This window comes from Xyrauchen texanus, chromosome 4 (genome assembly GCF_025860055.1).
Source record: "Xyrauchen texanus isolate HMW12.3.18 chromosome 4, RBS_HiC_50CHRs, whole genome shotgun sequence".
Taxonomy (NCBI): Eukaryota; Metazoa; Chordata; class Actinopteri; order Cypriniformes; family Catostomidae; genus Xyrauchen; species Xyrauchen texanus.
Genome location: NC_068279.1, coordinates 51,650,682 through 51,678,041, shown reverse-complemented (window position 1 = coordinate 51,678,041; position 27,360 = coordinate 51,650,682). Strand labels below are relative to the sequence as shown.

Genomic DNA, 27,360 nt, shown 5'->3' with positions numbered 1-27,360 from the left:
TCTAAACGTTGTCCTAAAACAATCTGGGAGTAAGAACTTGATATTACAATTTCTGACGATGAATGGGACATGGCCTAGATGAATGCAAATCTCTGAGTGTTTGTAATAGAGTGAGAGCAATCCATCTTAAAATTCTTCATAGAGCTATAGATTATTACATATATAATTTAGAGATGTGGACTCAATCAGTTAAAATGCCCTCATTCTCACACCATAATATATTGGGTATTACATATATAATTCAGAAATGTGGATGGGGTCAGTTAAAATGGGTATTTTGCACACATTTTACCACCATTGTATGTAGGGTAATTTGCACGCATGCTAAATTTAGGAGGGAATTTAGAGTCTCAAAAGAGCTATGGACTGGATTAAACTATCCGTGTTGTACCTTATTAGGTAATGAGATGTTTAATGGAATTAGCCACGTTAGACAACCATTATAAATTAGATAAATGACAAATAACTAGATTATTTGTCTTTAATAGATTCTCCACCATTGAAATTGTAATACAACATCTAGTTGTATCAGCTCACAATTTCTAATGTAAGGAATTAGCTTTAACGCTATGCCGGTCCGATGTGCCGCACACGACCCACGGTGTGTTTCAGAGGTTTATGTTTTTGAAAGATAAACATAATACATATATTTGGAAAGCTGAGATACTCGTGATTCGAACGATGTAAACCTTTTTAAGATACAATCAACACAGCGGGTACAATATGTCTCTTTGTCAGACCACCAACAGCCACATAAACCCAAACTGGAAGAAACTCCACTGATCCATTATATTCCAACAAAAATGGTTTGGTTACACTGTAAAGGGTCCATACAATCCAATTCAATGAAGTATTTAGTCCATAACACATTTATATATCAATAAACATCCACGGAATCTAGTAGTAGCATTTCGCGTTAGCCGACAGCGCTATCACAACTTCGACGCATTCTATGATCTGTCGGTCATAACTTCAGTTCAGATGTAAACATTTCTTATATCCGGTATCAAAATGGAAGCACGCACTCTGACCATTCGATTGACACCTCATTTGACCCAATAGGAGCTTCCATGTCCTGTCCAAAGCCTTCAATATCCAACCACAGTCTGTGTCGAATGTAAGGGCCTCCCCCCTTTCCTTTGTTTCCTGATCAAACCAATTATATCCGAGAGTGTGAATGACAGGCAATTCGTATAGCCAATGAAATTCTGAAAACAGTGATATGCGGCTTTAGTGGGACGATTAGAGCACGGTTCTGTAATGTGTGTGCGCAAAGTTGCCTTGCCATTACCGAGTGTTTTGTGCGTCTGTGCGTAAAAGGTGAAGACTCTTGTTTTGGAAATGTTTACACATTTGGAGATTTAAATATGGTGAAATGGACACAAAAAACAGGATTTTCACCCCAGGATGTGATATAAGAAGGCATTCATTGTGAAAATGATGAGTTTGGAGATGAAATTTCTGAAAACAATACGGATGATTCGGAGGCGGAGGAAATGTTTATGGAGAGATGAGACATTGCTCTGGACAAGTAAGTGTTTTCTTGTGTTTTATAACATATATTACTGTATATTCTGCATAAATAAGCTTTAGTTTGAATAATGAATACACATTTTGTAATTACCCTTTGTCGTGTGTTTCCTCAGTGAGTGTTTGAACCGTTTGTCCGTGTTTTTTGTATTTGTTTGTGCGTGTGAGGTTTTAGTTCATTGTTTGTTTCAGATCTATTGACATGCTATATAGATGTTTTGTATATTTACTGTAAATATGTATTTATATATATATATATATAAATGGACGCGAAATATATATATAAATAAATCAATAAATATAAGTTGAAAATAAGAATATATGTTGTGTTTGAGAGTCTATTTGTATGTCTATTTACAGTATGTACAGTAAATATACATACAATAATACATATTTACACACTCGAAAAGAAAAACATATATATATATATATATATATATATATATATATATATATATATATATATAGAATACAGAAAAGATGGAAAAGTTGTGTCTAGCTTTGTAAATTACATTTATTTATTGATATATTACTCACTGAATCAGATAGCAATTGGGAGCCGAATACTTCTCCCCCACTCAGCAAGCGGCCACATAAAGTGGAGCAGCAGGACAGCATCTCATCAAGAGAGGAGGCCCATGTAAAGGAGAGATCCCTATGAACCAGAAGGCTTTCAGAGAGACCCTTGCTGTGGAGCTGGCAGAGTTGGGGTCTCACTCCACAGCCAGACCCATATCTCCTGCTCCACGAAGAGCACATCACAGGCCGTTGCACATCACCAAATCTTGCACCGCTGGTCGTCTGAAGTGCAGGCAGTGTCATGCAAAGACACCAGTGAAGTACTCTTCCTGTGATGTGCCTTTGTGCTTTGTACCCAAATGTGACTGCTACAATGACTGGCATGTTGCTAGAAACATGTACAATTTTATAATGGTTTGTAAATACTTTGTGTAAAAATTCATGTAAATAGTTTGTTGTGTATTTTTTATATAAACAAATTGTCCACCATAGCACTAGTTTTGACTCTTTTATATGCACAACATTTAGTTTCAAGAAGGGAAAAGGCACTCTAATGTGTTTATGGATCAGTTACTCTGTGTCAGCAAAACTAATAGTGGATCTGGATATGGAATATGATAGCTCTAAGTGTCATCTTTCATTAGAGCCCAAAATTATGACTGTACGTTGAAGCGTTCAAAAGTAGTAGCCTTTTTGTCCTAGGTTACCAAAGGGTCCTTTTGGAGTAACCAAAAGGCACTTTTGTAAAACGCCTGGGTGTACCCTTAGAAAAACATGTGTAAAATATTCATTTTTTATGGTATTGTTATAACATTTGAACTTGGACTAGGTAAGGCTTCATGCTGTGATCCCATTGTGTTCTCAAGCTAATAGCTACAAGTTATAGTCATCTGCAGGCATCTGTATGCAAAAAAAAATTTCAGGTGGAAAAACAAACTTCTATTTCATTGTGTTCAAACTTCTATTACTCAAAATCAGTATCTTTCAAATGTGACCAAAATCATGCATGTACTCCAAAAGGTTCAAGAACAGCTTTAAATTTACTTTGGGTATGCCTTGATTAGGCGTTTTAGGCTAATTTTACAGGATTGGGAAGAGGTTAATAAGTGAATTATGATTAATTCACATTATTGGAATGATATTATTCTCATGGCTTATTGAAAATAATATCACATGTATTTATGTACAGCTTTGAAGCTAAATCTTTCAGAAACAGGGATGAGATTATTTATCAAAATATACCACAGTCAAGTCGTCTTTGAACACAGACAAACTTTATTGCTATTCTAAACATAAATCTAATCTAACATATATATATATGAGACAGGTTGATGAAAAGTGACAGAATGTGAAATAACTGATCAGTACAGTGAAGATTAACTCTACGGAGTCTGTTGACAATACCTTAAGAACCATTTCATCCTTCTCTGAGCCTACATCGATTTGCTATCAGATTACCCAAATTATTTGAGCGCAATATTGGAGATGTACTTGCTTGTCTTTGTGGTGTTTCCTTGCGTTCTTTGAAAGGTTCGGAAAGGTTATTGGAGCTTGGTCGAAAGTTCGTTCCGTCAATGTTTTGATCTCTTTTTGACCGAATTTATTGTCTGAATGAATGGTGAGGTTAGCTGTGAAGCGAGGCCTTCTCACTCCTCCTCGGGACGTCGAGTCCCGAGTTCCATTGGATCTCACATGGGAGGACCTGGCCGTCAGCGGAGCGACCAGACGAAGCATGTGCAGACCAAAGAAGAGCAAGCAAGGAGAGCAAGAGTTCTTCCTATTTGGAACTATTTGAACTGAGATTGCCCACATCCCCCAATGGTGTCCTGCGCCAATCAGAATTAACTTTTCAGAGTCACATGGTCAACTGGGCTGTCTTTTCCGACAGTTGTGTTATGGTCTTTTGTTTCAGACTCTTAAGAATTTCCCGCTCAAAAATAGTGCATATTTAATCATGAGCTTTTGTCTTGAGAATGGTACAATGGGCATGATATTCATTGTCATCAGATTTTTCTTCATACACAAACAAATGTTTACATACACATGACATGTTTTTATGGCTGTTATACATGTAGGTAATAAAACATGAAAATCCCTGGTTACAAAATCACATTGTTTTTACACATTGTATTTGATCAAGTTAAGCCTTATAGTTACATACTTAGTAGAATGAGGATTAGTAAAATTTGTAAAATGTAAGATTATATTTATCAATTATAGGTGATTGCACATCGCTACACACATTTTAAAGAGTTCCATCAGTCTATAATCATTAATTTCTCAAGTACAAACGTTACCACAGTTGAAAGTGATGTTCAGCATTATCTAGCAAGGCTAGATTAAGATGAAATGTCTTAGAGTTGTGCAAATCTGACGGTCCTTGTAACCTTACAAAAGAGAAGTCTGCTTTAACTCTGTGTGGAAGATCAGGTTGCAGAGGGGCCTTTCTGACCAGTCAGGACGCCTGGGCCGTTTGATTTATGACGGTAAAGAATTCCAGGACTGCAAAGGTTGAAAAATCTAGATTCAAGTCATTTGGTTTCAATTCTTCTGTGTGTATAATCCAACAGAACGTACATATCTCCTGTCCAATGCAGTAGATTTGGGATGATCTCTCTTCTCTATGTTTGAAATGCAAGACAGAAATAGGGAATCTTACCCACTGCATTTGGCTTTGTCATAAGATTCAAAGGTTCTGGTGTAAAGTTACTGAAGATATGAACAAGCTATTGGAGGTCTCCTTGGTTCCGGACCCTTTATATTATTTACTAGGAATATTTTACTGTGTGGGTCTTACTGCACACAAGTCAAAGCACTTTAATATTCTCACTTTCTGTGCCAGAAAATGTATATTTTTGCAGTGGATTTTGGACAGCTCAATGTGGAATAAGATTATTCTTGAATATGTGTCTTGTAGATTATTTGACATATGGGGTTCATGATAAGGATGCAATATTTTGCTAAATTTGGGACCCCTTTTTGTCATATATAGGACTTGACATTGCTTCCATCTTAATAAAGAGGATTTGTATGATTGTAGTTTAAAGCATCACTGGCATCCCTTATGTTACTTGGTAAAGCACTGTAATCTTTTTTCTCCTTTGTCTTTGCATCCCTTGCATAAGTCTGTTTATTTTATTTAAATTTTTTCTTATTATTCTGATTGGTGTATTGTTTATACTTTGATGTTTCTGATCATTTGTATTTTATTTGTTCCTTGTTAAAATGTAAAGAAAACTCAATCAAAATATATAAATACAAATAAATATTTTGCTAGAGAGAGTGTTTTTATATAACTTGCTGCAGTGCTCAATGCATCATTTCATTAAACACGACAAACTATTAATCAATATATGAGTCTAACTCAGAATGCCGACACGGTTTTCCACACATCATTTTATTAGCCCATATCCTTGTATATGGTTACAGAGCAATGATATATAGAACAGTGAAATCGCTCGCAGAAACTTAACTTCTCCCGCTATAATGTGTCACAAAGTCACTTTAGGACTAGAAATAACGACTTTGGCTGTTTCTGACAAGTAATTTGGGAAACAAGGTTGTGTGTGTGAGTGAGAGAGAGGGAGAGAGAGAGAGAGGGTGGGTTTTAACTTTGTCAAGCAGTGATGAAGAGTGAAGCTATAGCTGTTTAACTTTATTCCACAGCTGTAGTGTAGTTAGCTTGCTGAAGATAATGGAATTTTGATAGAGTGTGTTGTGGCAAAAAAATTATCAACCAACCAATATCACTGCGTAAGAGACACTGACTCAAACAGTCTTTTAAAATAGATTTATTCTTGCAAGAAGACCCAGTCATTACACAGCAACCCGTCTGTGTCATGAGAGAGTGTTTTTTTATCAGGCAGGGCTGCCTTTCTTATACATTCCCCCCCGAGGTCAACTGGCAGAAGCAGATCTTCCTCCCCCCTTCTCTCCCTTGGATACAGGGACTAGGCTACTAGGCCTGATTTACTATTAACCAGCCCAAACGTACCCCCCTGTACTACATGACCTCTGACCTGAAGAGGGCAGAGGTCCCCACTCAGCCTGGACCGAGGTGTCTCTGTTCTGGTTTTCAGTCATAAATACTGTCCCTTGTTCAAACATAAATTTCCCAATGTCTTCTCCCTTTCCAGATCAGAAGACCATGTGGCATTCCAGTGCAATGACTGAGTCTTGACCACTAAGCATCAAAATTTCTACAACAATTCCCCGCTTTTTATCATTCAGATTACTCAATCACAATAAGACAAATTTTAAGTCATATCATCACACTTACACTCTTCATCTCTGATCTTCACATAAATGATCACTCTCTTAAACATTTGTGAAATAACATTTGGAAAAAATAAAAGCTTAGGCTGTTAGGGTAGTCCCCTCAAGTATTAGCAAGCAAGTAAAGACTTTATCTGAAGCCGGGCTAAATGAGTAAACACCGTTACTGCACGTCTGACATAAAATCAGACCCTCAGTCACCTCAGAATATACAAGGAATAGTGTACAGATTAAGTAGGAAAAACACATCAATTTAATATTTTTGGTTATGTCAGCAGGCTCTATAAAAAAAAAAAAATACAAAGAATAAAGTATAATAAAATCCCTCATTTCAACCCTCTCCTTGTACGTCATCTCGTAACACGGATGACAGCTACTTATAACCCTCTTTACATATCAAAACATTCTCAGAAAGAAAAGACATACCTCATTTTAACACATTTCACAGTAGCTCTCACTACTTGTATCATCATATTTGTTTTCATCATCCTCTGGCTATACTGTCATTTTTATAAATTGAACAGACATCCCTGCTTTAACCAGTCTCTGTACTGAGCTGGAAACACACGTTATGATGCATGGTAAACATAACAATATCAACAGTCTTACCACCGCAATTGGTAACACTGTTTGAATCAGCCAATACCCCCATCCTCCCCAGAGATTCATAAACCAAGTAACCCATGTACTTTCAATATGTTCTGGCTCCTGTACGGCTTTTCTCATGTGTTCAATTACATTCGTGATGTTGTCACTGTAATCTGGAATATTGAAACCACAAGACATTCCCAACATTTTGCAAACTCCCCCTTTCTCTGCAGTTAACATATCAAGAACCAACCTGTTTTGAATCTCTTAACTGTTTCATTTCATCGTTTATCATTGTCAAAGCATTTTTTTGTGCTATTAGCTATTGCTAATACTTTCCATGCTAGCCCATTTATCTTATTAATTGTTACTGTTGTACCCACCCCTAAGAACAATGACCACCCCACATTGCTGCATAGTGCTTTGGTAAAACCCCAGGTAAAATTTCAACATTTATTTTTTATTTTTTTCCCTTCCCACCCCAGGTGCCTTGTTTGGCAAATACACAGATGTACCCACATTCATTAAAGCTTGATAATAACACCCTGACTATTTCTTTGGCATCCGATGAAATGCCCTGTTGCCACACACCCACACTGCTGCAGGTGAAGTTTCATGTGGCTTGCTGAATGGACATGTGAAGTTGACTTCTTTGTCGTTGATGACGGCTGCACGATGATTCTGACCCTGCAGTCAGACATCCTGCTTTAATTCTTTTCAGTTCGTACCTTTTCACGATGATTACTGCTTGTGACCACACGATGGGGTCCAATCTGCACACAGGCCATGTTATTCTCTGTGGTTGGCCTTGCTCTTCCACTGATAGTGGTACTTGGTGTTCAGACTTGACTTTGGCGTTTATTGACATTCACTCTGAACAATCTCTTCCTGTTGCTGATTATCCTGCGATGTGCGCGGAACTTTCCTGCAATGGTTGGCATGAACCCACGTAGCTCTCTCTGTGACCTTGTGACCGAGCTGATTTTCCTTGGAATTCCCCATCTCGGAACAATCTCGGTTAAAAGAGCCTTCGCTACGGCTGCCGAGTCTTGTTTCGAGGTTGGGAAGGCCTCAACCCATTTGGACCACATGTCAACCATCACCAGGCAGTATTTCTGTTTCCCACAAGGGGTTAACTCGATGAAATCCATCATCAGATACTCAAAAGACCCCCCTGGTGGTGGTTGAGATAATATAAGTGTTCTTATCCTTCTTGCCACGTTATGTGTGTTACAAATGACACATCTTTTGCAAAAAGTTTCAGCAAACCACAATTCTTTCATTTGCGCAACCATCCCCTCTTTTGATACATGGTCTAACCCATGTATCAACTTTCCATAATGAGGAAAAAAGTGTTTGGGTAAACAAAGCATGCCATCACAGCTCATCCACACATTCTCCTTAGAGCTACAGCCAGCTGCCTTCCATCAGGTTTTCTCCTTGCCTGTGGAAAAAGTTTGCATGCTCTGTAAACAGGAACAAATGTTGAGGTTATTGTCAGATATCAACGCACACGTAGTCTCTTTTGTCTCCATCGCTGCCGCGGCCTTCGCTGCCGCGTCGGCTCGTGCATTTCCTGTTGAGACTGAACTGTTATCGTTAGTATGCGCTGCGCACTTGCAAATCGCGACCTTGTCTGGTAAAACAAATGGCCTTCAAAAGCTCAGACACAAGAGACTCATTTAATATTGGTCGACCATCTGACTTCAGAAATTTTCTGTGCTTCAATAAAGCACCAAAATCGTGTGTTACCCCAAAGGCATAACGCTAATCTGTGTAAATTGTCACACATTTGTCTGCCATAAATTTACATGCTTCTGTTAAAGCAACCAGCTCAGCTGCCTGAGCTGAATAATTTGATGGCAGTTTGCCAGATGTCACGACCTCAAATTCAGTGGTTATCGCGTAACCAACCTTTATTCTTTCCTGTTTGTGGATCTTTGGAAGCCGACCCATCCACAAAGAGGATATTGTCACAATTGTCTAATGGCATGTCTAATAGATCTGGATGCGGTGTGCACACCTGTTTAGACCTGACAGACAACAGTGAGGTCCCTCGCCATCCTCCTCTGTCTGGAGAAGTGTGGCAGGGATTCACAGTTGTGCATCTTTTAACAGTTATGTTTGGCATGTCCAATAAAGTTGTGTGGTACCTCAGCCATCGGGCTGTAGATAAATGTGACGTTCTCTGCTCTTGCAAAATCATGGAAACTGCGTGTGGAACCCTCAAAGTTAAATCAGAATACCCCACAAATTCCCTGGATGCCAGTTCAGCAGCCGCCACAGCCCTCAAATAGTGTGGTAGCCCTGCTGCTGCTGCATAAAGTTTGGTTGTAATATATGCCACAGGTCGCAGTCTGTCTCCATGAGTCTGCAAAAGAACAGAAGTCATAAACCCATTGTTCTCATCAGTCATCTGAACAAATGGTTTGTTTACATCCGGCAGGCCCAAAGTGGGAGCCAGAGCCATTTGCACTTTAATGTTAGCAAATGCCTCCTCTGCTTCGCTTGTCCAAACAAGCTTGTCACATGACCTCAGCCCTTTCCCTGTCATCAGGGCTCGCAAAGGCTGTTCAAGAATGTCATAATTAGGAATAAATGTACGACAATAAGCACACATTCCTAAAAATTACAATAAATGTTTTTTTGTAATTGGTTTTGGCACATCTTTTATGGCCTGTACCCGTTTGTCACAGATGGATTTACTGTTTGGTCTGATGACATGTCCCAGAAACTTTATTTCCTGTTTCACAAACTGCAATTTCGAAAGACTGACTTTGTGTCCCTCCTGTTCTAAGTGCTTCAAGAGAGACACCGAGTCCGTCACACACGTAGCTTCATCACATGCACAGATTAACAAATCATCCACTTATTGCAACAAAGCCGTTCCAGCTGTCAGTGTTAGGGGTTCAAGGCTTCTTCGAAGCGCTTCATTATAGATCGTTGGGGATTCAGTGTACCCCTGGCACAACCGTGTGAACGTATAACCCTTATTGTCAAAATAAAACGCAAACCAAAACTGACTCTTCTGGTCCACTGGGACGCTAAAGAAAGCATTAGCCAAATCTACCACAGTGAAATACATTGCATTTTGCGGAATTGGTGACAAAATTGTGTAAGGGTTTGATTCACATGCCGCCCTAGCAATGACAGCTGAATTTACGGCCTGAAGATCTTGCACAAATCGACACTCAGTTGGTGAATTCTTATCTCTTATTTCCTTCACAGGGAAGATTGGAGTGCGAACTGGAGAATCATGACATGGTATAATTATGCCTTCTCTCAACAATGAGTCAAAAACTGGCATAATACCCTGCAATGCCTCCCGTTTTAGGGGGTATTGCGCTTGACAGGGTCTGTAATCAGATTTTGGGGTGATTACAACCGGTTCACAGCCTTTTACTAGGCCCACATCATACTTGTGCCTTGCCCACAATCTAGGAGGTACTTCTGTCAGAGCAGGGTGAATGTCTATGACAGAGGTAGCTCCCCTCCCATTTTTCTCCACCGCACTCTTCACAATAGCAGTTACAGTTCTCTGTACTTCAATCTCAAAATCACATTTTGATATAAATGCTCTTACACTTTTGCTGTGTTTCACTCCTATACTAATCTGTTGCTTTTATGCATTCTCTCACAAAGGGGCCCAAATCTGCTCACAGCTGCTCTTTGGCCTTGATCACTGATTAGGGTGCCTCAGTGTTCCCTGCTATCAAAATAGAACTGCATTTGTTTTTCTGTCAGGCAAGCTGCGAGCACACACACACTTTTTTCCCCAGAAAATCTTATCAAATTTCACAGTCTCATTTTCTACCCTGTTAAACCACCCCTACTCATATTGAGGTTCACGTTCAATTACGACATGTGACGTGCAGTGCAATTGGTCAGGCGTCATATTTTCTGTGTTAAATGACATTGTTCGATCTTTTGCCAATTTCAAGATCATTTTTGCACAATCATCATTTTTCACACACCATTCATAAGCCCACTGCGGTTCAAATTTAGAGCAACATATTTGTGGTTCTTCTTCAATGCTAATTCCAAAGGAAGGGTCAAATTTAATTCACACATTAAATCTCTGGCCATTAGAGGTACCGGACAAGCTGGTGAACACAAAAACGCATGTTTAAATGTACTCCCCTTCTCCTCTGACTCATACTCTAAGGGCACTGTGAATTTTTCAGAAATCAATGGCCCTAGGCCAAAGTGCTCTTTATGCACTGAACCTGTCAATTTTGGGACACATGGCAAGTCACATGATCGTATCATAGAATGGCCAGACCCAGAATCTACCAAAAAAAAAAATTACTAATGTCCCCTCAACTAACATTTGATATCTCTGCATTTGTAACAACCCTGAACTTTTGCACATTCTCAAACATTCATCCGAAACATTATCACATAAAACTTTATCAGTCACACTGAAAGATTCGCAAGCATTGTCTTCATTGCAGAGAGCAGTGAGTAAATCAGTGTATGTGTGTGTGTGTGTGTGTGTGTGTGTGTGTGTGTGTGGGTAAAGAAATGTTCACTTCCCTGTCTTGTAGCAGCTGCTGATCGCCCTGTCTCCGGCCCCCACCTTCGCTGCTCTCCTATCCTCCTCAGTCTGCCTTTTTCTTCTCCTGACAGTCTCACACAAGCCGCAATTCCACTTCTGCTGGTTTCTGTAGACATTCTTCTTTCTGTCGGCCCACTTCTGCTGTGGTTTCGATGTACTGACATTAGACGCCAGCTGAAGATCTCTCTCTCCCTTCGCCTTGACTTTGTCTTTCTTTGTCAGCAGCTGTTGCTCTGCGTGTACAACGTGTGCCAGGGTGGAGGTCAATCGCCCGCTCCATTCAATGTAACTTGCTTTCACTGCTTGTGCGATCTCAGGTCTCAGGAAAAAAGGTTCATTCCCCTCTCTGACAGTGAAGCTGCTTGTGGTGCTTGTCTTCTGGGCGGAGAGCAGTCGAGCTCAGGGTTCAGTTTCAGGGCTTTCAACTCTGCCACAGGATAGTGATGTTTGTATGCTTGCGGCACCGGCACAATTGTCGTTGCATGTGGGAAAACACAAACATACTTTTCATTAGTCGGTCCTGGTGATGCTGACACACAAACAGATCTTTCACACATCTTATTTTTACATTCCACATTTTCAACCCTACATGCTAATTCTTTCTGCATTTGTTTTTGTTCTCTTCTGTCTGCTTCCTTAAAGCAACAGCCCACTGTCTGTTCACATTCTTTGCACACATGTTGAACGCAGCCACAACAACCTTTTTGTGCCCCGCTGCCCTGTTCCACTGATTCTCCTATAGTTTTTTTTCCCTCATTTGACAGAAAACCGGTGTATCAAATTCGGCAAGCTTGCTTTGAGATTTCCCCATACTGGCTATTTCTGTTTCTCTGTGGGTTACTGTTCGACGAACGACGCACGTCTTATCATCTGTCGGACGTCTCCAACAGATCTGATTTTTAACCCAAGATCAGCTAAGGGTGCACTCCCTAGTGCTTTGTTAATTACAGTTTGCTCAAAATCTTCGATTTCAGCTAACCTAATTAAACAATTTCTGCGAGAACTGAGTCTCTGTTAGAAAACCTCTTGACCTATCAGGTCTCAGTCTTTGTTTGAGAACCTCTTGCACTCGGACCACACAAAAAACAGTCTCAGCCAATATGGTTCACTCACTTTCATACCAAAAGAAAATAAATTATTCGTCCCTTACCAGAGATGTTTGGGTTGCCACGGGTTCGTTTTCATTTGATTCCAGTGGCGTTTCTCCTGGCCCTGGTGCGGTCGGCCCCTCTCTCTTAAGCTTACGAGGTAGAGCTGGAACTTCTCAGTCCAGGTGGCCAAACACCGTCCGCACTCAGGTCCAGAAGGCACTTCCAAGGAATCCCACTATTCTGACACCAAATTGTTGTGGCAAAAAATTATCAACCAACCAATATCACTGCGTAAGAGACTGACTCAAACAGTCTTTTAAAATAGATTTATTCTTGCAAGAAGACCCAGTCATTACACAGCAACCCGTCTTTGTCATGAGAGAGTGTTTTTTATCAGGCAGGTGTGCCTTTCTTATACATTTCTCCCCCCCGAGGTCAACTGGCAGAAGCAGATCTTCCTCCCCCCCTTCTCTCCCTTGGATACAGGGACTAGGCTACTAGGCCTGATTTACTATTAACCAGCCCAAACGTACCCCCCTGTACTACATGACCTCTGACCTGAAGAGGGCAGAGGTCCCCACTCAGCCTGGACCGAGGTGTCTCTGTTCTGCTTTTCAGTCATAAATACTGTCCCTTGTTCAAACATAAATTTCCCAATGTCTTCTCCCTTTCCAGATCAGAAGACCATGTGGCATTCCTGTGCAATGACTGAGTCTTGACCACTAAGCATCAAAATTTCTACAACAAGTGCATCCTATTTTCTCTGTGTAAAAATAGCCGTCCAAGCAGTAGGTCCCCCGAGTATTTTGCAGTAGCCTGTGCTAGAGGGCGACCGATTAATCGGCTGATTTTTTTGCATTTTTTAACATAATCGGCATCGGCCAATATCCAGTTATATCAAGCTGATTATTAGGCAGGCGCATCTGTGGGCAGCCTAGTGTTGTTGTGGAACACCTGTTAGACGCATGCTAGATTTTGCCTTCCAAAGATTATGAAAAGAATATTTATACATAAGCCGCATTCTGTCTAGCACAACTTCCTTCCCTTCACAGGAACACTGACATTTCTCCCTGAAACTTAAACTTAACGTCAGAATCAGCACGATCGGTGATTGTTGTAAAATGCTACTGTTGCTAAATTGCGGGACGCGTTTAATAATAAAAAGAGCGCAAGAGATACTGTTCCCAAGGCGGCGCGTGCTCCGAAACAGACCGTAAAGAGACAAGCAAAGTATAGGCTACTTTGGGTTTCATGTGTGCGTCTAAACGATCAAATATACACACAAATATGTCAAAACGACCGGCTTGGAGATTCACTTAAACACAGTTTATGTCTTAAATGGATGTAGTTATGGAAATAGTTGGGAGAAAATATGCTGCATCAGGAGCCTATTAGATCTGAACTCGGTCTTAAAGGGGAAGCTGTCTCATAAACATGCTGACAATTGAGCCATTACTGCGAATCAAACAACAAAAGGCAAAGAGAAAATCACTTACAGCTCTTGAATGAATAACTTCTGCATTAATAAGCATTAATCTATCTATGATAAACTATGCAGTGTTATTTTACAATTGATTACTTTATTAGATTTCTTTTTAGGCCACACCTGAACAGTAATGTTAGTAGACCTTCCTGAAATTAAATCACTGTGCCTATATAACGTTTATCTTTGTGTAATATATATAACAAAAAGAACCGTTAAGAATACCGTTAAAGTACCGGCTCGATAAGCAGTATCGGTAAGGGTAGTAATACCATTAAAACCTTAACGATACCCATCCCTAGTTATGCCTGTGCTTCTCTTGAATGCTCTGAATATTGGATTACGTGTCTGGATTGCCCCTTAATTAAAGCTGCATTTGGATCTCAACCTTCGTGTCTCGGAGCAGTTCGTAACACCTGCTTTATTTAATTTATTTGTTATACATTATTTATACAATATGTTTTTACATTATACATTTTTAATTTAAGTCTACAAGTGCAGATTGGTTAAGTGTTCAATAAATGTATTTGTTGAGAAATTTTGTCTATCTTAAGTAATTATTTGTGTTACATTTTATCTTTCAAATAAAAGGTTCAAATAAGAGGTTAAAAACAAGAACATATCGGCCAAATATCGGCCAAAATAAATCGGCAACATTAATCGGCCATTGGCCGACCCGGATTTCAAAAGATCGGCATCGGCATTTGCCTGAAAAAAACAATATCGGTTGACCTCTTGCCTGTGCACACTCTCCTCCACCATCTTGAATGTTTACATTTCCCAAACGTGGACACTCCCGTATGCAATAGTATCAGGTAAGCTTGTGTGCAATTACTCAGTCAGTATTATAATTACTCACTCTCTCTTCTGTGATATGCCTTAATGTAGAAGCTGTTAGTTTAACTGTATTTCCAAGCCTAGATGTTGTAGTAATCAGAGTGATCATGCAGTGATAGACAATGCCCATGATTTCAAAGAAACTGGTTGTTGACTGACGTGCACTGACTCAATGAACGTCAAACTTACGTGGCTCATAACACACACAAATGGTCTTTTGTCACAACCTGCTAGCTAGAAAAGACACCTATCAAGCTGCTCTTAAATACGGTGCTCTCTTACACTTTAGTTTAAAATGCTACAAACACAAGGGGATTGATACAAACAGTTAAGTGTCCAAGTGCTAATGTTCTGAGACATCAGTACTCATGGAATGTCTCTCATCCAATCAGATTCGAGGACTGGAACAAACAAACATTTTGTTCTTCAAAATCGTAAAAGAATCATGATCTTTATTCTAAGCAAAAAAAAAAATTAATGAATGATTTCATGATTTCAATGAATCCAGAATGTGCAGCAGTGTGCGTACAGTTTGTGTAAGCATGCGTGCATATGTATGTGTGTCAGTGTGTGCATATGTGTGTTTGTGTGTGTGTGCATATACGTGTGTCAGCTTGTGTATGTGGTTGAGATGAAAGAGAGAGCATTTTTCAACCAAAAATGAAATAAATGTATGAAATGATTGGCTGCTTGGGAGACCTGGCTGGAGTCACTCAGCACGCCCTGGATTCGAACTCGCGACTCCAGGGGTGGTAGTCACTGAACTACCCAGGCCCCCTAAACCACTTTCTCTTAACCCCTTAAGTGGTGTAAGGAAATCAGCATTCTCGTTTACATGACGTTTCAGAATGCCAATTTCTGCAAAAATCCTGGAATAAACCGTTTTAATAAGTGCATGCAAACATGGTCACTGTGTCACTATAAAATTAATTTGTTTGTTTAGAGTGACCCGCCTTGACAACGTTACTCAACCAATGGTGTGAGTTGGTGATGGGACTATCTGATGGTTTGAACAACAGCAGATGAGGGGTGTATTCGGAAACTAAAATAAAATTTTTGCAATTCCGTGCGGTGACAATAGTGTTTCAAAAATTACATAATTCAGAAACTCATGTACAGTATAATTAGGCTGCATTATATCGATGTGACCACTATAAGAAGCATTTCATAAGGACATGTAAATATTAAGCTCATCCCTTCACCATTGGATATTCAGCAAACAAATATTCAGCAAAATAACTATAACCTCTTATCACACAAAACAATCAAAGTAAGAAACGTAAGAAGCAAGAAGGGCTCTGATACATATACAAAAAGAGAAAATCTGTTCATGTAAAAATCTGCACAAATATAGCTTCCTGTATCTATCATTGAATCAGCATATTAAGCTAACTGTGTAATTTTTTTAATAACATTTTTTATTCTAGAGATAGAGATGAACAGAATTATTTTTTTTCCACTCCTGTTTAAAGGATGAGATTTGTGACAATGACAATGAAAATTACACCTGCAGATATTAAAATGGTAAAAAAAATAAAAATAAATGTGCTTATCTTGAATGTAGATTTTTTTTTTCCTGCAGGGTATGTGTGAAGAAGTCAACACAAGAACGATTTGCTCTTAAGATCTTGATCGACAGACCGAAAGCTCGCAATGAGGTAGTGTGCACCATATGAATGATTTGGTTTCTTTTGTTTGAAGTATATTCATTTTAGCTTACTCACATTTGGTGTCAGGATTTAATTATATCAGCATTCTGTACTTGTATTTTATTTGACTTGGAAGATATTGTCAATTCTTTGAAGTGAATATTTACCTCCGGGGGGGTGGATATTAAACAATATAGAATAATGACAGTTAGAATACAAAGTAAATTATCCTGCCGAACTAACTTTTATTTCCATTTGCAGACCCAGTATCTGAAGTGAATTTTCAATCAATAACATGGTAGACATAACAGGCCTATGCCTGTTAAATAGCCTATGTACAGGGCACACTGACCAGTCATGTTTTGCATTTTTCAGATCAAAGAATATAGGGCCTACTAGGATCTATTTAGTGTTGGGCAAGCTACTCAAAAGTTTAGCTAAGGTACCAACTACGAAAATGAGAGTTAAACTAAATTGACATGCTGAAAGCTACTAGAGATGGCTTAGTCCACTACAAGCTACATGAGAAAATTAACTTGCTTCATTTAAGCTACTTCATATTATTTATAAATATAAAATACTAATCAACTAGAGTGTTGGTTTCAGTTGTTTCAAGGTAGATTTTCCACTTGATCCAGCCCTATATTTGTTCTCTAAAGTTGCTCATCAGCCCATCACTGAGAAACCGTTTCAAATGATTCAGCACGTCAGTCAGATGTCCCAGTGATTCAAACTGAACCAATTCAGACCCTTTTGCTAACCTGTTTGAACAATTCATTGAAAAGAACAGACTCAAATGAATGTTTCAAAGCTTCTTATTCTGAATCGGAACAGATGGTAGAACAGATGAGTATAATGGATGGACTACATGTTCAAAGTTTTGATTCTGATTTTAAGAGTAATATTTACAAAGAATATTTTTATTTCTGTTTCTGCTATTGGCTATCTCTTTTTGTCTTAAAGGTTTATTGCCATATTTATGAGTTACGGTTTTGTTAACTGTCCAAAAGAATCAAGGTCAAGAATTTAACCCAGGTCTCTGACAATTATAATGTGTTGAAATTTATATTTATCACTTATTCAATGTTTATATAGTATAATAGTCATTTTTAACTGTGGTTCTGAGGAGTTATTGCAGCTAATAGAAAATAAAAATGCATAAAAATGTACCCTGTTTTAGACTATTCAGAATGTCTCTTATTGCAGCTTTAAGTTATCTTCTTTGATTTTATTTGTAGGTGAGACTTCATATGATGTGTGCCTCCCACCCCAACATTGTTAAGATAATTGAGGTGTATGCCAACAGTGTACAGTTTCCACATGAAACCAGTCCAAGGTAGATAGTCCAGCTTGTGCACAACACAGAGTTGCCTATATGTGAATATTCAAAGTTCCCTTAAAAAAAAAAAATACAAAAAAAATGTATTCAACTATTCTGTACTTGTATCTCAGGGCAAGGTTATTGATTGTCATGGAGATGATGGAAGGTGGTGAGCTGTTCCACAGGATCAGCCAGCACAGGCACTTTACAGAGAAGATGGCCAGTCAGGTCACAAAACAGGTACAGCATGTACAGTTCATAGCCATTGCTGCAGGCGCTCAGATGTTAAATTAAGCATGAATCCAACTCTATAGGACTAGTTACATGACCTTCAACAGAGACACCGCTTTCTGAATCTGGATTCAACATTGTGTTGCAATAGGCCCCTGTAATCTCCTTATTTCATGGAAACATTCAACTCCGTGCTAATTTAGTCAAATCAAATCAAATCACTTTATTGTCACACTACCATGTACACAAGTGCAACAGTAGGTGAAATCCTTGTGTGCAGTTCCGAGCAACATAGCAGTCATGACAGTGATGAGACATATACCAATTACAGTAAACAACATACTTGCACAAAACAATTTACAAATCAAATGTACACACACTTACACAACACAATAATTATATACAATGTACAGTAAACAATACACACAATATACAATACACAATATACAATACAATAAGTAAGGAGTATATGAAATATATATATATATGAAGTAGTATATTGAGGAGAATATGTTGACAGTCCAGTGTGAGATTATAGATTAATAAAGTGCAGTGCTAATTATTGATCATGGGAGATCAAGTGTTCAACAGTCTGACTTCTTGGGGGAATAAGCTGTCATGTAGTCGGCTGGTGCGGGTCTTGATGCTGCGATACCGCCTGCCTGATGGTAGCAGTGAGAGCAGACCATGACTCGGGTGGCTGGAGTCTCTGATGGTCCTCCGAGCTTTTTTCACACACCGCCTAGTGTATATGTCCTGGAGGGAGGGAAGCTCACCTCCGATGATGTTTCTGGCAGTTCGCACCACCCTTTGCAGGGCTTTGCAGTTGTGGGCGGTGCTATTGCCGTACAAGGCAGTGATGCAGCCAGTCAGGATGCTCTCTACAGTGCTGGTGTAGAACCGTGTGAGGATGTGTTGGTTCATTCCAAACTTCCTCAGCCGTCTCAGGAAGAAGAGGCGCTGGTGAGCCTTCTTCACAACGGCCTCAGTGTGGAGGGACCATGTGAGTTCTTCAGTGATGTGGACACCGAGGAACTTGAAACTGCTGACTCTCTTTACCGGTGCTCCATTGATGGTGATGGGGCTGTGTTCTCCGTCTTTCCTCCTGAAATCCACCACAAGCTCCTTGGTCTTACTGACGTTGTGGGAGAGGCTGTGCTCCTGACACCAGCGTGTCAGAGTGTGCACCTCCTCTCTGTAGGCTGTTTCATCATTGTCAGTGATCAGACCTACCACCGTCGTATTGTCAGCAAACTTAATGATGGCACTGGAGCTATGTGATGCCACACAGTCATGTGTGTACAGTGAATACAGTAGGGGGCTGAGAACACAGCCCTGCAGGGCTCCAGTGTTGAGGGTCAGTGATGAGGAGGTGTTGCTGCCCATTCTAACCACCTGACGTCTGCCTGACAGGAAATCCAGGATCGAGCTGTTTAAGCCCAGAGCCCGGAGTTTCTCATCAAGCTTGGAGGGCACTATGGTGTTGAATGCTGAGCTGTAGTCAACAAACAGCATTCTCACATATGTGTTACTTTTTTCCAGATGGGAGAGAGCAGTGTGTAGTGTAGATGCAATGGCATCATCAGTGGAGCGGTAAACTGCAATGGGTCCAAAGAGGGGGGCAGAACAGAGCAGATGTGATCTCTGATTAACCTCTCAAAGCATTTGCTGATGATGGGGGTCAGAGCAACAGGACGCCAGTCATTTAAGCAAGTGATTGTGGCTTGCTTTGGTACAGGCACAATGGTTGATGTTTTGAAGCATGTGGGGACTACAGACAGGGAGAGGGACAGATTGAAAATGTCAGTAAAGAGGCGGACCGGAACATCTCCCAGTCCGCGTGATCAAAACAGTCTTGTAGCATAGAGTCTGATTGGTCCGACCAGCACTGGATCGTTCTGAGGGTGGGTGCTTCCCGTTTCAGTTTCTGCCTGTAAGCGGGCAAAAGCAGAACGGAAGAGTGGTCCGATTTGCCAAATGGGGGGGCGGGGGAGGGATTTGTAGCCATACCGGAAAGGAGAGTAACAATGATCTAAAACCCGGTCCCCTCGTGTGTTGAAGTTTATGTGTTGATGGTATTTTGGAGCGATTGTTTTGAAGTTGGCTTTGTTAAAGTCCCCGGCAACAATGAACGCAGCCTCAGGGTGCGCGGTTTCCTGCTCACTTATACACCCATACAGTTCCCTGAGTGCCCGGTCTGTGTCGGCTTGTGGGGGGATGTACACAGCTGTGATGATGACCGCTGTGAATTCCCTCGGTAGCCAGAATGGTCGACACAGAAGCATGAGATATTCCAGATCAGGAGAGCAGAAAGACTTGATTAGTCTAACACTATACAGTATATCACCAACTCAATGAAAAATAGGGCTTTCATGAATTCTCATATTTGACTAGTCATCCAGAAAAGTTGTTGCCTAGTTGGCAGGGCAGTGATAATCTTATGTAAATTACTCATGATACACTGTGCAGTATCAGCGGCCTTTTTCTCTGGCACAAACTGTGTGTAGCTTTATGACGACAGGAGATTATCAAGGTGTTTTGAAGTACAGTGTTGAACCCCAGCATCAGAAAGTGATGTATCTATCGAAGGTGATGGGTAGGGGTGTAGGTTATTTGATTTTCGTGGTATGATAACCATCACAAAATACCACAGTATCATGATATTAACCCTAGAACGCCTATATAACATCACCCCTCCCAAATGCATATGTGGCTCAAAAAAGGTGAAATCTAGAAGCTAATTCTTGATAAAACTTTTTTTTTTCCAAGGAAAATTAACATTATGATAATTTTATTAGTAATTAAAAAAAAATTATTTGTTGATATATATATTTTTTTTAATTCTGAAGAGTTTCAGACACATCACGTATATCACCAACTTACAATTACAAAAATTACAACCTTATTTACTCTCTTATTTTATTTATTTATTTATTATTATTTTTTTAAATGACACTATATTTCTATATTATGTAATTATAATTTGTTGTTCAGACTGGTAAGGCACACTTAATAAAAGAAAAGTTGCAGGTTCAAATACACAAAAAATTGGTTTTTGGAGCTTTGACCATTGTGCCCTTGCCGTGAACAAGGCATCTGACCTCACGCTGCTCCGTGAGGACTGTCCCTGTAATGGGTGTGTGTAATGTCAAGTATTTTGGATATATGCATCGGCTGAATGACAACTTTCTATACGTGCCTACTACACATGAATATAAATGTTAACATGGTATGTAACTTAATTGCATAACAAATGAAAACTGATAAAAATCCATGGATTACAAAAATAATACCAGTGTTAAATGCATTGATCACCGGGAGTCGCATGGTGCCATGCGGGGGTCGGACATGTGAACAGCGAGCTCTGCGCACTTTTCTAGTTTAATTATTTTTGTGTCATAAACTGGTGAGATTCTAAACACTGTGTTTCATAATTGTTCTATGAAGACAATTTGTCAAAGAATTCAAAATCCTTGGGCTCTGGAGACATTAAAATACACTTACATGCTCAAGCTGATATCCCAGACAAGGCCGCAGACAGGGACTCAATTTGGATGGTGAAGTGAAGAAAATTCCAATTCCAATTCTCAAGTTCTTCCAACCTTTCCCAGATGCACTGAAAATCTGCCTTGTTCGCTAGTGGGTTATCAGCTAATTCCTTCTCCGGTGACTCCAGATATTACAGCAAGATCCTCCAAGTCAGCAGCGACCTTCATCAGCATTGCGACACGTTCATCAATTGATGCAGAATTTTCTTCACTTTACCATCCAAATTGACTCCCGTGCTTTCGGCCTGCTGCTCAGGGGCTTCAGCTTGAGCACAAAAGTGTCTTTTAATATTTCCAGAGCCCAAAGATTTTGAATTCTTTGACAAACTGTCTTCCTAGAAAAGTTACGAATCCGGGTGTATCGAATCTTACTGGTTTATGTTACAAAATGTATTAAAACTAGCAGTGCGCATAGCACTGTTCACATGGCACCACACGACTCCCCATTCATGATGTTTAACGGATAATTCCAAATGTTTTCCGTCATTTTTACAGATAAATATAGCCTGAAAAAAGTTAGGAAAACCATTTGAAACTACAACATATTTAATTTCCTTCATCTTCACGTGAAATATACTTCTCGCTCACTCTGTGTGCTTGACTCCAGATGTCATCTGTGTTAAGTGTAAAGAAGATGCTGGAAAAAGGGATATTAAGTTTTGTCTGTAGCGTTCTGAATCGTGGAGTCATGTGTGTATATACATATATTTATATAATACAGTCACATCTAGTATGTGAGGTAAATTAATATTAATTAAAACGCCAGTCTCAAACTTTGTTTATTTTAGCCAAACTGCATGTAGTATTCTCATGGAGGGTAAATTTCCTGTGAAGTGATATATCAGTGTACACTTATTCCCTATGCTGTTTGGAGTGCTCTTCTATCTGAAGATATATGCTCCCTTCAGATTGGAATCTCACTTAACCTCTTGTACTATGCTGGATTTTTGGGCTGCCGCCTGAAATTTTCACACTCAAATTTAAAAGCTCCCTGCTCATGCATACAGTGGACTAATTTTACAGATAACCCCCTATATTTTAAGAAATTACTGCAATGATGAATAACATTGTATTTGTTTACAATTTTTTATAATTTTGTTTTGTGAAAAAATACATTTTATTTTTATGTCTGAAGTTTAAAAGCATGCCACTTTAGTTCTTTGTCCTCTTCGGTGTATTCTCCAGTATATTTTTCCCCCATCACCTTCCATCATATTATACTGATCTGAAATGTAGGTTATGCTTTAATGTATTTTAGCCCTTAAAGTAGTTCTGAAAAAAAAAATCTAATTGTAATAGTAATTTTTTAATGTCCTGACTATATATTGTGATCAGTTGAATGCAACTTTGTTGAATAAAAGTACCAATTTCTTTCAATAAGAGCAAAATCTGTACATTATTCCAAACTTTTGGCCACCAGTATAGATAGATAGATAGATAGATAGATAGATAGATAGATAGATAGATAATATTAATTTTCTTACACCCATTTCATTGTGAATAAATCATTATTTCTGAATGATCATGAAAGGAAACTTTGCTTATATTTATTGATTTTTCTATTTACAATTAATAAATTCTTTGGACATCCTAGGACGTAAGGTCATCCTAGTACGAAAATCAGGCAAACAAGGTGATTAGTGGGGGACAGATGTAACACAGTGTTCCAACTGTACCTACTACATAAAAAACTTGGTTGCCAATGCCCCTTGAGTTTTGTTAGCTTTTTTTTTTTTTTTTTTTTTTTTTGCAAATGTCCAAGGGTAGTGTTACAACTGTACCTGGGACAGTTGTAACAAAAACACTAATTGTAGAAAATAGGAACTAAAGTTTGCAGGTTTTTGGCATTAATTTTATTAGTAGACACATAAAGGTATCTAATTTGAAAAAATTGCATGTTTATTTTGTTCTTTATTTGTGCAGTACCTGGATCGATACTGACGTTTTAGACTGATCGGGTATCGGTCCGACGAGCCCGACCCAAATCCGATACTGTGTGTTATGTTCATTACTGTCAAGATCAATAAATGACATAAAACAACCATTAAAACACCATTAAAGCAGTTCATATGACTCGTGCATTTTATTCAAAGCCACTTGAAGACGCGTGATGGCACTGTAAATGTTTAAATATATGACACTTATAATATGGACAGAGAATGGCACCGGAGGTGCATTTTACCAGAATTTAAATAAGAAGCAAATTAAACTGTGAATAAAAAGTGTGAGGGTTTAAAGGTTAAAGCTATCACGAAGACACTCACGGAGGCAGAGATATGAACTCAGTAGCAGGGTTTGAGCAGAGGATTGAAAAAGTGATGTAAAACTTGTGAGTAAATCCAGTTGAGCAGAGTGGCAAACAGGAGGTAAGTAATATCCAGACAGTGTATAGACACGATGAAAGTGATAACTCACAACAATTTTATGATACTTGCAGGCAATAATGAAGACACGGGTATGTATGACATAGTAGAAAGTTCTGGAGTCTCAGAGATACTATCGATGAGAACAGGCAAAGAGTGTGTGTGTGTGTGTGTGTGTGTGTGTGTGTGTGTGTGTGTGAAAGCAGGGTGTTTATGCAGTCTTTGATTAGCCACTTATGATATGCAGGTGCGTGTATTCAGAACTCAGGGAGTGCTGTGACGGCAGTGACGAAATGTGTACGATTGGGATATATTACTATATATTACTATTATAATATACTACTATTATTATTATAATTAATATTTAAGTTGAATGGGTTCCAAAAGTGACTGTGTGAATGAAAATTGTGCTGATATCATGCAACTAAATTGAACAAAAAAAGTCCAGATACAAATAATAAAAAAACTGGAATTCCTGTTAATTTTGCTGCTACATTATCCAGTATGCTAGTTAATAATAAAGTGTTTCTTAATAAGCTATACATTTGTATTGAAATAATGTGTAGTTAAAGGTTTGTGTTTCTTTACATATTAAAGAGTACACCCAATTATTTCCACACAATAATGTAAAGATATTATAAACTGATTATACAAAAATCAACACTGGGATCGGTATCGGCCAATACTGAGATTTGCGATATCGGATCGGAAGTGGAAAAAGTGGTATCGGGACATCCCTACTCTATGTTCCCTAGTATTAAGCACATTGCACTGTTGCACTGCACTTAATTAAATAAATGCATTGACAAACAGTCAGCCCATTGTAACATTGCATCAGTGCTGGTCCTCCATATATGCAGTATACACATTGTGTAGAACCCCTGATCTGCCAGGGGGCCCCCATGCTGTCGAAGATGTTATAAGTACTGGTATTTGTTACCATACAAACAGGAGAGCTCCATCCGAAAATTGGAAAATGGAGGCTGTATATGGAGGTAGGGTGAAAATAAGGTGCCTTTTTAATCTGTACTGAGACCAGATGTTTAAATTGGACCTATTATGCAAAATTCACTTTTACATGGTGTTTGAACATAAATGCGTGTTGGTAGTGTGTGTGTACACAACCAACCTATAATAATAAAAATCCACCCAGTCCTTTTTTTTTTTTAAATCCCCATTAATCATAAGCACTGTCTTAGAACAAGCCGTGAGCAGATTCTGTACAAAGTGACGTCACTTTGTACAGGCCCTGTCCTCAACTGTTGACGGACACTGCCGCACCTGTACACCAATTAATAAGTGAACATTATGCAACATGTTCAACATGTTTGTTTGTGTGTGTGTTGTTTCGTTATAGCACATAGCGAATGTTGTAACAGTATTTGTGTGTTTGTTTTGCTCATCCATCTTTGCAAAACTGCTGAAAAAACTACAACAAATAAATACATTTATCAAATAACCATTCGGAAACTTCCTGGTTCATTCTCAAAGTTGTTACTTCTGACAGAGTCTCTCTCTCATCAGTGTCTGACTGGTTCAAACATGTAGGGCTGAACACCACTATTTTCGCTGCCAGTCATATTGCTTATGATGTCTAGTTATCCAAAGCAGTGATGTCAAAACTCTGCCATGTTCTGTAGACAGGGCAGGGAGAACCAGCTCATTTGCATTTAAAGACGTACAAAAACAGCTCGTTTTTATTCCTAACCAAAAATTGGCATTTTCAACATGGTATAATAAATTATCTGTAGTGTATTTTGAGCTGAAACTCAAGACACATTCTGGGGACACCAAAGATTTAAATTACATCTTGTGAAAAGGGGCATAAAAGGTGCATTTAAGAGATTCTTTCATTCTAAAACGCTATCGGTTAAGCTGTTAACTGATTGCAGCAAGGCAGCACAACCGTAAGAATAAAAAGTATACAACATGCAATGCAATGAAAGTAGAGGAGGGGATTGGGGGGTTATTATAAATATTATAGGGCTGTGAATCGATTACATTTAATTAACTACTTAATCGCACATTTTCCTATGATTAATCTTAATTAAATTATGGTACATGATACATTATAACAAACAAAAGTCATCAGAAATATATTTACTTTACGTTTGTCTCAAAGATCTTGCAAGAAATTAGTCATCATTTGTTTTAGTTATTTAAGTATGTACGTTAAAATTTTTTTTGTTTTGTTTTTAATTAGTTAATTCAAATTTTTTTTATACAAGTATATGTATACATGCCATAAAAGCAGTGTAAATGTTGTAATTACAATTTGGGTGTTTTCCAATGGGCTTTTTTTAATAATAGGATCAAGTGGGCTGATTCAATTCTTATTAAATGTTATTTGCAAGAGAATCTTAATTGTACATTGCCAATGCATTATTAGACAATACACACACAGATATAAAACATATTGAATGCTGAAGTTTAATTTGAAGTTTAAAATCTCAAAACTATTATTTTCTCTGTCTGCCGTTCAGTCTTTACAAGTATACCTGGCTACAGCTTTCCTGAACGGCCAGGTCCTTCTCAGTCTACCGGGCACACGCTGGGTCTCACTTTGGCGTGTTTCGCTTTTGGCTTCTTATACACCATTGACCTATTGTCAGTATATAACATAGTAAATACTAATGTTCTATAGAATTAACTCACTGTATTTGTAATTTGTTCACTACGAAACTGCTCTTTGAGACAGGCTAAATGGTATTAGTTAGTTTTGCTTGGGGCCGCCTAAAGGCTAGGACCGGCACTGGATTGCATGTAAGCACTTAAATCTGTATGCTGAGTGTGACAGAAAGCACAAACTTAACGTTAGTCTAACTCTGAACCTAATGAAGCATTACAAATCATGTAAAACTATTCTATCTGGCACTTTTTTCTTTAAAGGGAGTTTAGATTATCATATACACTGATTTTCACTTATATTCATCTCCATAAATTCCATAGGATGATGCTCAATTTTAAAGTGCTTCAGGTTTACATTGTTATCTGCTTGTGCCGACACTTTATATGACAGACCTTACAGATTGGGTAACTGAGAACCATTGATGGTGCCTACTAGAGGGATTTAAAGGGATAGTTCACCCAAAAATGTAAATTCTCTCATCATTTAATCACCCTCATGCCATCCCATATGTGTATGACTTTCTTCTGCAGAACACAAACATTTTTTGAAGAGTATCTAAGATCTGTTGGTCCTCACAATGCAAGGGAATGGTGGCCAGAACTTTGAATATGCAGTATAAAAGTAATCCATGAGACTCTAGCAGTTCGATCCATATATTCAGAAGTGATATTATGATAGGTGTGCTTGAAAAACAGATCAACATTTATACCATACATTTTAAATTGACAATTCTTATTA

At 38.8% G+C, this 27,360-nt stretch overlaps 1 protein-coding gene across 4 annotated transcripts in view; it reads left to right on the top strand.

The window, feature by feature from the left end:
* LOC127643015 (MAP kinase-activated protein kinase 5) overlaps positions 1-27,360 on the top strand; it is a 226,065-nt gene that overhangs the window by 22,631 nt on the left and 176,074 nt on the right. For 3 of the 4 annotated variants that reach the window (XM_052125531.1, XM_052125532.1, XM_052125534.1), the window contains exons 3-5: positions 16,464-16,539; positions 17,769-17,866; positions 17,983-18,091. In XM_052125531.1, coding sequence (XP_051981491.1) covers positions 16,464-16,539; positions 17,769-17,866; positions 17,983-18,091 — 283 coding nt within the window. Of the gene's footprint in view, positions 1-16,463; positions 16,540-17,768; positions 17,867-17,982; positions 18,092-27,360 lie in introns of those variants that run through there. The other variant, XM_052125535.1, reaches the window with a different exon arrangement.